At 56.5% G+C, this 12,212-nt stretch overlaps 1 protein-coding gene across 1 annotated transcript in view; it reads right to left on the reverse strand.

Moving 5' to 3' along the window:
• The window catches only part of ALDH1L1 (aldehyde dehydrogenase 1 family member L1), an 81,204-nt gene that overhangs the window by 19,299 nt on the left and 49,693 nt on the right, over window positions 1-12,212 (reverse strand). The window contains exons 13-16 of the mRNA XM_023215303.2: window positions 8,446-8,596; window positions 7,296-7,366; window positions 2,705-2,810; window positions 1,451-1,538 (exon numbers count right to left, since the gene is read on the reverse strand). Of these exons, the coding sequence (XP_023071071.2) occupies window positions 1,451-1,538; window positions 2,705-2,810; window positions 7,296-7,366; window positions 8,446-8,596 (416 nt within the window). The remainder of the gene's footprint in view (window positions 1-1,450; window positions 1,539-2,704; window positions 2,811-7,295; window positions 7,367-8,445; window positions 8,597-12,212) is intronic.

The raw sequence follows: 12,212 nt of genomic DNA on the forward strand, positions 1-12,212 counted from the left end.
AAGTATCAGTCACAAGGTGTGAGGTGTAATCAAACTTTTTTTTTTTTTTTTTGAGACGGAGTCTCGCTCTGTCGCCCAGGCTGGAGTGCAGTGGCCGGATCTCAGCTCACTGCAAGCTCCGCCTCCCGGGTTCACACCATTCTTCTGCCTCAGCCTCCTGAGTAGCTGGGACTACAGGTGCCCACCACCTCACCTGGCTAGTTTTTTGTATTTTTTAGTAGAGACGGGGTTTCACCGGGTTAGCCAGGATGGTCTCGATCTCCTGACCTTGTGATCCGCCCGTCTTGGCCTCCCAAAGTGCTGGGATTACAGGGTTGAGCCACTGCGCCCGGCCAAACCTTTTTTTTTTCAAGACAGAGTCTTGCTTTGTCACCCAGGCTGAAGTACAGTGGCACGATCTCAGATCACTGCAAACTCTACCTCCCAGGTTCAAGTGATTCTCACGCCTCAGCCTCCAGAGTAGCGGAGGTTACAAGTGCCTGCCACCATGCCCAGCTAATTTTTGTATTTTTAATAGAGACGGGGTTTCACCATGTTGGCCAGGCTGGTCTTGAATTCCTGACTTCAGGTGAACCACCCACCTCGGCCTCCCAAAGTGCTGGGATTACAGGCGTGAGCCACTGTGCCTGGCCATCACCAAAACTCTTTCAAATGCTTTCCTTATCTGAACCAGAAAAAAACTAATGAACTAAACTTTCAACCCAAAAAGCTACAAAAAAAAAAAAAAAAAGAGAAAAAGAAAATAGAAGAACCACTCAGGAGAACACAGAAGAGAACAATAAAAGCAGGGGGAAACTAGAAAAATAGCAATGGAAAAGGTAAGGAAATCGAGGAACTGTATTTGATTTTTTTAGGGTGGAGCATGGAGACAAGCAATAACTTTTCACCAATTTAATCAACTTAAAAAGAGAGAGAAAAAGGAAAAATATAAAGAATGTATTATAACAATCAAAAGGAAAATCCAAAAAGGAGATAAAAATTATGAGAGATTATTATATACAACTTCATGCTAATACATTTAAAATCTGCATAAGAAGGGACTTTTCCATAAACCAGACCACTACACACAACAGAAACTTAAAAAGTAATTCATGTATGACCTCCCTAAATGCTCTAAGCCTGAAATGTTCTACAGAAAAATTCTCTCAAACTTCCAAGGGCAGATAACTCCCAAGTAACAACTTTATTCCAGGGCGCACAGACACACACACACACACACACACACTCTCACACAATGGAACACATTCAGCTGGGGCATCTGAAGACAAAAGCCCTTCCAGGTGCAGGCGCTCTTCCCCATGGGAGCAGCCTCCTTTGCCACAGGCTGGCCCCCGCCTGGGCTCTCCCCAGGCTGCTGTGCCCTCATGCCCCTATCCAGTAGGGCCTGCTCTGCCCAGTGGCATCTCCAGCTGCTGGAAGCCCTAGCCCTGCCCCCGACCATGGCTCTTACCAGATCCTGGAAGGACGTTGACCACACCTTTGGGAATGCCAGCCTTCAATGTCAGCTCTGCAAACTTCAAGGCAGTGAGTGGGGTCACCTGGGTGTGGGGCCAGGAAAGGAGACTGGGTAAGGAGGTTTTTGAAAGTGGGGCTCTGCCTTCCCTCCCTGCCTTCCTCTCCCAGCAGCCCAGCAGCAAGCAGGGAGGAGTAGTTGCAGACTGTGGCACCAGGAAGACCCCAGGAAAGCCACCAGAGGGGGCCTTGCCTGCCCAGCCGGCATGCCCACAGCACCAGCTGGGAATCAGGGTGGGCCAACCTCTGGTGCCCTAGCTTCTCCTCCTGGCAGGGCTCCAGCCCCCGGCCAGGCCTGGGTTCCCTTCTGCACAGCAAAAGTTTCTAAAGCCAGAGGTTAAGGTCTCCTCAGAGGGTTGTTGTGATGCTTAAATAAGCAAATGTATGTAAATTACTATCTAATTTGTAATACATGTTGAAATGCTTGAGGCATGCCTGACTCAGGGTAAATACTATCAATGTCAGTCATCATTATTGTTTTTCATTACATCAATGCCCTTGCTGTGAAATTACCCCAAAGAAGCTGGCGAGTGTGTGCCCTCCTGGGCACACCATCCCTGCTATGTCATGCACCATCCTGGGAGGCAGGCAGTGGGCAGGCTGTCATTGCCAATGTACAGATGAAGAAACTGAGGCTCACTGGGGGTGTCCTCACTTCCAAGGACCTTTCCAGCATGCCTGGGTGACCCTTGACATCCCGCCTCTACTCCCCCACCTACACCCCTCAGACACCACACCGCATAGATTCTCTGTGCAGGGATGGGGGCCACAAATCCCACTGCTCACCTCGCTTCTCTCCAGGACTTCTGGTCTCAAAAGCCACATAAGAGACGTGGCACTATCTTTGTGGATAGACTATTCAGGCTGTCTTAGAGCACAGGGCCTGGTTTCTGCCCCATGAATCCAGAGTGCCGAAATCCCTGCCTCTGCTCACCTGAGCAGCTGCAAGTTCCAGCACAGCCAGCTGGCCTCAAGCAGCCGTGGCTGAAAAAGAGTCTGCTTTGGAGAGTTCTGCCTGCCACGTATGCCTCTGCCCAGTGAGAGCAGGGCCATGGAGAACAGCTGGCACTAGCAGGACCCTTCGTCCAGTGCCCATGTGGCCAAGAGAGGCCCTTCCCTTCCTCCCTTATAGAGTTAGTTCCTGATCCTCTCTGTGGCCTGCAGGCCCTGTCTGGAGTGAGCCCACGCTCACCTGAGCAGGCTTGATCACCACTGTGTTCCCGGCAGCCAGGCAGGCAGCTGTCTTCCAGGACAGCATCATCAGGGGATAGTTCCAGGGGATGATGATGCCACAAACCCTGCCACACAAAAGAGGTTGGCCTTTGTCCCTCTTCTCCACCAGGCCCACAGTGACCTGCCAGTTCCCTCCCCCTCACCCAGGGCCTGACATCCACTCTCAAAACCAGGCTTCCTGATAAGACACTCAAGGTCCCTCTGAGAGGCAGCTCACGCCTGCTCTTTCGGTCCTAGATGCTACATTAAGAATTGGTCTGGCAGCAGCCCCTCTTCCTAGCAGGGCAGGATGACCTGGGACACTGGACCATTTCTGATGGAAGTTGTGGAACTGTCTGGGGCACAGGCAATGAGAGAGGGTGATGGCGAGCAGGCACAGGTGAGGACACAGGCCAGGGGGACCTAAAGAGGGTCAGGGGTCACCAGGGGTGGGTCAGGAGGGCCTGGAGAGGGTCCTGTGTGAAGCCAGGTGTCAGTCCTCAAGAAGAGAAGACAGAGTCAGCAAGCCAGCACCGATGAGTTCAGGGTGCTCTGTGTGAAGCCATGGTGCCCAGTGTCAGCACCACCCTGGGTTCCAGAGCAAGCCTCTGGTCAGACACAGGTGTTTCACACTCAGAGCACCGTGGGCACTGGGGAGGCCGCAGAGTCCCAGGGACCAGCTGGCACACTGGCCAGGTATGAATCCTGCATGGCCCTGCCTTCGCCCCATACAGCACCACTCTGGGTGAACGCTGGACAGTTAGATGAGGACATCCACACAGAGCCCCGCAGACCACGAGCCGTGCTGTCACCACCCCACCACCATCACAGGGTGTTTCCCCAAAAGACAGCTGCTTAGTCAGACCCAGGTGGTGGGCAGGACCCACGTGAGGTATCATGGGGGAGCAGCGGGGGGCACTTAAAGGGTAGGGGGGCCGCCCCACACCCCACACGCACCCAGGAGATTAGGAGCACAGCACGGGCTGCTGAGTGTTCCCAGGGAGCAGGGTGAGGCTGTTGGTTACAGTGAAGGGGGCTGAGGGGAGCTAGGAAAAGAAAACACATCAGAAAGCCCCACAGTTCTGCGCTGAATTGTGCCCCCACTCCCCAGTTCGTATGCTGAGGCCATCATCTCCAGAGTCTAAGGGCATGCCCTTGCTTGGAGACAAGATCGCTGCATTGTAATTAATTACCATGTGGTAGCACCGGGGTGGGTGGGCCCCCAATCCAGCTGGAATGCTGTCCTCATACAAAGAACACCACATGGAGAGACAGACTCTCACAGTGGGAATGCCAAGAGGGCATGAGGCAGAGATGGGGGCTCCCTGCAAGCCAAGGAAGGCCAGAGGTTGCCAGCAGCCACCAGAGGCCAGGAGAGAGGGCAGGACAGACTCTCACAGCCCTCATGTGGAACCAGCTCTGCCGACATCTGACCTCAGACTTCCAGCTCCCAGAACCGTGAGACAAGTTTCCGTTGATTAAGCCCTGGATTGGTGGTCCCTTCTCCAGCAGCCAGAGCTGACTCCCACACTCACTGGTCAGGGGAAAGGCCAAACCCTGGAACCGGAGTGTGCAGAGCCAGCCCCGGCACAGGGTCAAAGGAGCAGGGCTGTGGGACCCAGGCCCAGGTGAATCCTCCCTGCCCAGTTGCTATGAGAACCGACCTTCATTAGCCTTACTGCCTCTGATTCCTAGTGGCCTTTCTTAGTTGGAGACTGAGTGGACTGAGTGGACAACCACCCCGTGGGTCTTAGGACTGTCCCTCCCTCCCTTGGGGCCATTCTCCTGCTGTGCACCCCTAAGCCTGTCCCTCCTCTGCCCTCTGATGCTCCTGGGGAGCTGCGTGGATGGTGAGGGTGGAGGGTGGAGTTCCTTCTCTCTCTTGGGAGCATGGGGCCTGGGCAGGGGACACCAAGCAAGCTTTCTTGGTGTCCCCAAGAAACGCTTGGCTCACTAGGGATCTCCAGTGGCTGTTGGGCCGGGATGCGGCTGAGGACATGAGGGGAGAGGGCTCCCGATGAGGCAGCCTCACTGCTGGGTTTGCTGTGGCACTGGCCAGGGAAGGAGATGGGTAGCCCCTCACCCTGGCCAGGCCCTCCTCTGGCACCGCGTGCAGGCCCAGTGAGGGTGGACCCAGGGCTGGGGCTCTGTAGGTCCGGTCACTCAGTCATTCTGCACTATGTATGGGACGCTGCAGGTGTGCTGGGATGATGACAGGCATGGGCACAGGGCAGCATCAGTCTGAATGGTCACACAGAGAATAGAATGGGGTCATACATTAGAGAGGGCAGGCTGGGAGCAGAGGTCTCAGGGATGCATCACAGATGAGAGCTGGAGGACAGCTGGTGAGGGCTGGAGGTGGGACACAGGTGCAAGTGCTCAGCGGGGCACGAGTGCGGAGAGCCCAGGATCTGCGAGGCCAGCACAGCCAACCACAGTGGACTGGGGAGGGGGCCAGGATACCAGGCTCGGATTGCAAAGTCAAGCGAGGAGTTTGATTCCATGTCAAGGGCAAGAGGATTCCGAGTGGATCTGTGAGTCTCTTGTGAATTTCCTAATACGAACATCCGAAAGAGCTGGACTCTGCTCCTTCTCAGAACCACATACAGAATTCTCCTCTTAGCCCCATCACCCAGGAGGCCCGGCCCTGCATGGCTTCCTCACCTAGCCCTCCTAACTCCTTCACAGCACACCATGCCCTAGACACCTGACACTCACCCATCAAAACAACTCAGTGAGGACGGGACTGTTTTATTACCATTTGACAGTTGGGGAGACTGAGTACAGACAGGCTGGGAGCTTGCCCTAGAAAGGGGAGGAGCTGGGATTCCAACCTTGGGTTCTGGCTTCAGAACATTCCCACTGAGGCGAGGTCCCCTGTGAAGGTGGGGAGGGGTGAAGCCCAGAGGCCGTGGCGGCCTCCCTGCCAGGCAGAGACCATTAGTTCCAGAATCACAGCCTGCCAGGCGCGTGGTCAGCAGTGGCCCTGCCTGCCTGCCTTTGGGTGAGCCCTGGTCTGTGTGAGCTGCTTGTACCAGGCCCCAGGGCAGGATGTGTTCACACTGGGGTGCTGACCGGGCGTCCAGTGTCCCGGGTCCAAGGCCAGCCTCACAGGGTGACACAGGGATGCTTCTGGGTGACAGAGTGTCTGTTTCCTCCTCAGTCTGATGGGGGTGGACACCCCCCACCCCATGCTGGCAGCTGGGAGGGTGGGCAGCCTCACAGACCGAAGTGTGGTTCTGACCTGTGGCCCCAGGTGGGCCATGACCCACTCTGCCCAGCCCAGCCCCTCTCAAAGCACGACAAAGGTCTCTGACCACTGCCCCATAGCAGGGTTTCTCGGCCTCCACACCACTGACATTTGGGGTGGGGCAGTTCTTTGTTGTGGGGGGCTGTCCTGTATCACCTCCTCTGTCGGGACAACCAAAACCATGTGCAGACATTGCCCGATGTCCTCTGTGGGGGCCCTGGAGGCGATGCCTCCACCTGTAGCCTGGCTCCGCCCTGGGGCTCTGGAGTGAGAGGTTTCCTGGTCCACAGCCCACTTTCCCACAGGAGCCTCCTCCAGCCTGTGCCTGAGGACTTGATTGTTCATCTGCATGAGCTGGCAGTGACACAGGGACATTGGAGCATGTTCTCCTTGCAAACACTCTCACATTCAGGTGGAGCTGAGGGGCCTTTGGCCATGCCCACAGCTGTGAGGTCCCCTACCCTGTAAGGGGCACAGAGCAGGCGGGAATGACTGTGGTGCTGATGCCAGCTGGGTCCTGCTCCCAGGTCACCCTGGCCGGGTCCTCCTCTGGCACCATGTGCAGGTGCAGTGAGGGTGGACCCAGGGCTAGGGCTCTCTAGGTCCAGCTGCATGCATGTTCCCAGCACAAATCGTGGATCAGGGCTGCGCCAGCACCTGCCACTCTGGTGTTTGCTGTCACCAGCCAAGCACAGTGGCCATGCACTCTTGGGTGAGCCTCCTCAGGCACGCATGTGAATGACTCACCAGGACTAGGGCCAAATCAGGACGTATGGCCTGGAGTGGTCACTTCCCAGTTTCCACTGGCAGGGTAAACTCAGGACCCTGTGGCTGTATTCCAAGCCTTTCTCCCCACTCCTGCCCTGGGGCCACTGGGTGGCGAGATGAAGTGCCTCCCACCAGGTTCATTTCCCGGTGCCTACATGCTCGGCGTCCGGCGGGGTCTGCACTCCTCCTGCTGAGCGGCTCTCATCCTCTGACTGTTCCTCCTTTGTTCTATGCTTCCTGTTCCTCAGTGCTGTGCAGGAGTTCCTCATCTTTGTGAACACTGACCACCATTCCCATTTTGGACATTTTTTGGGTTTACTCTTGTTTCCCACCCTGGACCTGACTGATCCAGTGTTACTGGGGGATTAAATACAATTGTCCTTAAGTCCTTACAACAATGCCTGGTATGGAGCAGGTGCTCCAGAAGCACATGGATGGCTGTTTGATAAACACACGCACAGGGTGCGTGAGCTCCCACAGGCTGTGTGCTATAGCCCCACGTACTGCGTGGAAAGCACCGCGAGGCTGCACCTCGCCCTGGGCAGGGACTCACCCGACAGGCTCCTTCCTGGTCAAGGTCAGGTTGCGGTTGGGTCTGGCCTGGTTAATGGGGATGGTGGAGCCCTGGAAGAGGAATGGGGCAGTCACCCAGGGGCCCAGGGTCCACACCCCTTCCCCTCTGGGCAACCAGTCTCCCCCAGTGGCTCCAGGAAGAAGTTAAAGCCACCAGCTTAAGTGTGCCCTGAGGCTTGAGAGACAGGCAGGAGGGCAGCCAGAGGGCAAGGTGTTTGTTCTACCCTGAGCCTGGCAGGCAGAGCCTTTGGGTGGAAACTGGTCCTGGTACCTGCAAAACCTCTAGCTTTGGCATTGGAGAAAGAAAGGGTGAGGGTGGGGGCGGGGCCGGGTGCCCCCCTCCCCGCAGCTTTAAGCAGTTGAGCATGTGTAGGAAGCCCAGGCCTGGGGCCAGCTGCAGCCAGAAGCTACATGGCAGCAGAGTGGAGTGGTAACCAAGCAGCCCACCTCCCTTGTCGCTGTCATGCCCTGGTGGAGAGGAGGAACCATGGAGCGTAGATCTGGCAGAGATGCCATGAGCGCTGCAGGGGTGAGTCTCCCCAGGGAGCCTCTACAAATGGCCCTCAGGTTCCACAACTGATGGTGGGGGCCTGAAGATATGGTGAGCACTCCCTCCTGTGATGGTGTTGACTGTCCCTGTTGACCTTAGGGCAGGGACATGGTGCCCATAAACCCAGAATAACTGCAGAAGCCCCCAGCAAAGCAGGCAGAAGAGAGTGTCACAGGGATCCCAAGCCCGACAGTGACCTGCTGCCGCTGGGAGATAGAGTGCCTTGGGCAGGGACCTAAAGCCAGGAAGGACCTGCACCCTCAGCCCTGCAACCACATGGAACTGAACTCTATCAACACCAGAACTCTCCCGGATATAGGTTCTGCCCCAGAGCCTCCAGATAAGGCCCAGTCCAGCCAGCGCCTTAGCTTTGGCCTTGTGAGACCTCGGCATGGAACCCAGCCCAGCCTTCCTGGAATTCCCACCAGCAGAACCACAAGCTAATAAACAGGTGTTGTTCCAAGCCACCAGCTGTGGTCATTTGCTGTGCAGCATGCAGACTACTGTGCTGCCCTCGGGGTTCCCCTGTACGGCTGGGCCAGTCTGTGTATGCTCACACTGGTGGGAGCCTGGGCCCCACCTGGATCTTGTCGCACCAGCCGGCAAAGTAGCGGAAGGTCTGGATGGACATGCCCACGTGGGTCTTCAGGGCCAGCGTGTAGACGGCACCCGCATCCAGGGCCTCAATGGTGGCCAGCTCTTCCTGGTGCTGCTCCATGAGATCTGCCAACCTGGCCAGGGTAAGGGGAGGCGGGAGGTGGGCTCAGGCCTGGCACGGCCTCGTCTGCCCTCACAAGCCCTTCTTCAAGGAGCTGAGGCCCTGCCCTCCACCCCAGATCTGCCACTCTCAGATGTGAGGACCTCTGTTTCTGATCCACGCAATGGGCCAGCACCATTTACTCCGCTGGATGGCTGTGAGGATGACACCCTCTGTCCCTCTCTCCTTTCCTTGCTCTTCCCTCCCTTCCTTCCTGAAATATCTGCGGATCCACTACTTTATCCTGTTCCTCTGAAATTATCCTACAGAGGCATTCACTCACTTGCTGTAGACAGCAAAGGGGTTATGGCCCAAGAGGCCGCCCTTCCTTGAAGACAAGTTCGAGCTTGTCTTCAGAAAGCTTGAACCAGGAGAAAGCCCGTCTGTCTTTCCAGCACCAGTAAAGCAAGGTGGTGGGGGCGTGCTCCTGAGGCTGGTGTCTCCAGAGGTGGAGAGGGGGCCCTATCCCCATCACAGGAGGACTGACTAGGGAGCAACGGCGGGGCTGGCGCTTTTACACAGACCGGCTCCAGGCTGAGCATGCCAAGGTCGGGTTGCCCTCCCTTGATTCTGATGGATGTGCAGCTCTGGGCAGCCTGGGAGTTACGAGGGTGCCCCTCTCGTCCCCTAGGGGGAGGGTGGACAGGGAAAGTGGAGACCACAGGCCCAGAGCAAACTCAGCCTTGCAGACAGGACAGCTCGGGCCCAGAGGTGAGTGTGGGATCAAAGCCTGCCAGCCGTTTCCCACACTGCTCCCCTCTGCACACAGGCACCACGAAGCCCACATGCACCCCAGGCCTGCTCCGGTCCTCACCTGCCTACATCCCCCAGGACCCGTGGCAGCTGTCCATGCCACTCAGGATGCATCTGCAACTCTGTGCCTGGCCGAGCAGCTCCTAGCCCTGTTTCCATTTCATTCTGGGGCCACGAGAGCCGAGCCCCTCTGCCTCCCTCCTCCTCTTCACATTGGCCTCTTCCAGGTGCTCAGGTCAGTCAGGCCTCCGGCCTTGGGGCTTTTGGGGGGCTGTGTTGCACATCTGGACGCTCTTTCCACACTCCTGTTTCTCCTCCCAGCCCAGCCTTCTGTACTTGCTTCAGACACGGACTCAAACGCAGTACCCTCTGGGAAGCCGACCCGAATCCCCACCTACCTTCTGACTGATGAGAGCTCCCTGTCACATCCTCTGATAACCTCCTCTGCCTTTCTTCACTCCCCCACCACTACAGTTTGTAACAGACATTCACGTCGATGATAATTTCATCACAATTTGCCTGCGCACTGGAATCCAGGCTGCAGGAGGCACGGCATCGTCCAGTTCCCTGCTCTCTGCAGCGCCCAGCTCCAGCACAGCACTGGGCACGTGGGAAGCATGTGCCCAGTTTTGCTGGGCTAGTTTTATGCTAGTTTTATGCAGCTCAGGTTTGCTGCATAAAACTGAGTGAGGCCACCCTGGGCAAGAAGAGCCCATGTGTAAATCGGTTTCTGAGAAAAACCGATTGGTACGGAAAAGAGTGAAAACACCATCTAGCGGCCATCAGAGGACTGGGCTCCCCAGCTGCGAGGACAGAGGAGCTGCCTCTTTGTTATATAAATGAGACACATTTGCTCCAAAGCCTGCTGGCGCCAAACTCAAATTTTTCCACTCCCAGTTAGGCTTAAAGTAGCCCAAATAGGTACGTTTTTAGCCACTTAGGGCCTGCTGCTTTGCACACCCGGAGGAACCTCAAGCAGCAGCTGTTGCCCATTGATAAAACAGGGCCTTGCGGTGATAAGGCGAAAGCTGCTACTGCCCTTAGCAGCCCTCAGACCCAGAGGCTCCCCCTGCATCATTCTGTGTTGTCACCTGGACATGGTAAAGCCCACACGGCAGCCTCAGGACAGTCTTACTGCTCGTCTTCTGCAACCCTGCCCAACCCGCAGCCCACTAAAGCTTGTGGTGTGCCATGCCTCCCGTGCTCACATCCTTCTCCTTCATCAGCCCCAATCCCTTGAATCCCCCACATTTCTAGACAATTCCACCTGTGTGTGACATGGCTGTGTCATCAATCCAGTTCCCAGGACACACTTTCTAAAGCAGCCATCACCCGAGTGCACTATTCGGGAAGCTCTGAGAGGCTGCCTTGCAGGACTATTCTATTTTCACCTCAGTTAGGCTGCTGAATTGACACCCTGGCACCCATACTCCCCAGAGCCCGGTCCCTGGGTGCCAGGGTAGCAGTGCAGGAGAAGTGAAGCTGCCGCCATCTCCCTCTGAAGGTCTGCAGGGCAGATGCAGGGGTGCTCAGCAGGCTCAGCCAGCCCTACTGACCACCAGCAGCCTGGACCACTGTCAGATTCTCGACCATGGACCACAGTGGTATCTGGGCAGAGCCAGCAGCTCCCCCATGGTCTTTCCCAAGAGCTCCTCTTTGAGGCCCCACTTGGCAGCTGGATACAGCTGCTCCTACTCCCTGGAGGTTCTATCCTGTCCATCAGTTCAGGGGACTGCCTAGGAACCTTGTCTAACTCTCCCTCTGGATCCTTCTTCCCAGCTTCCACAATTGTGTAATGTCTGATCCCTGCAGTGAATTTCATGTTCCCTACACCAACGGTGGTCCCCCACCCTGACAGGGTGCTCTGCGGCCATTTATCTGGGAGCTCCTGTTCTGCCCCCTCCGGGACACCTAGACCCAGCCTCTGTTGTGCTGAGCTGAGGCAGAACCAGTAATGGGCACTCCCAGGTCTCCACGGGGCCTGAGAGTTTGCACAGGGCAGGAAAGGGTCCACTTAACAGCTGCCCAGGGTGCTCCCTCACTGTCATTGTGGGTGAGTAGGAGCTCTTATGACACAAACCACCAGATGGCAGCAGAGGACGAGGGAGGGACCCCACGTGCGCTGTTGGCCACGTAGTCCACCAAAGCATGCGGGGCCCAGGCCAGAGGTTCTCCCACCACCTGGTGTGCCTGTTTCACAGCTCTGCCTGACCTCCAGGAGCTCTAGGGACCGCTTGGCATGGCCAGTGCCTTTCTAGAATTGAGGGGCTTGCAAAGGGGACTGGAACCTACGAAAGTCTGGGCATGCCTGGCTACCACAGCCCTCCCTGCCCCAACCTTAACCTCCATTAGGTTTTGCAAACCATGTTCTTGCAACTCTTCTCTCTAGTTTCCTGCTGCTGGGCTGCCCCGGCTTTTATGGCCTCTGGAGTATACTAGAAACAGAAGCCATTCCGACCGCAAGGCCAAGGCAGGGTCTCTCCTGCCAGGTGAGAAGCCTCGCTGGGACCACGCCATAACTCGGCTTCATACCCCCAGAGGTTCCCAGGACCCCAGCAAAGATCCAGGCCCCGAGACGCCTGTGCTCTTGGCTCATCTGGCCGCACCCTCCCTTCTTCCAGGAACATCACCCCACCTCTGTGAGGGTGACTGCTCCTTCCCGCCAGGCCCTGTGGTTCCAGGGGCGTAGCACCTCTCTTCTGAGCCTCCCTATCACTCTGTGGTCATAAGCTAAAGTCATCATAAGTCCTTTTGCCTAAGATGTCTGAACTGGAACTAAGGAGAGAAGGCCCCTTTCTCTCTGGCTTAATTTTTTTTTTTTTTTTTTTTTAAAGAAA

The sequence above is a fragment of the Piliocolobus tephrosceles genome, chromosome 2 (assembly GCF_002776525.5).
Source record: "Piliocolobus tephrosceles isolate RC106 chromosome 2, ASM277652v3, whole genome shotgun sequence".
In the NCBI taxonomy this organism is placed as follows: Eukaryota; Metazoa; Chordata; class Mammalia; order Primates; family Cercopithecidae; genus Piliocolobus; species Piliocolobus tephrosceles.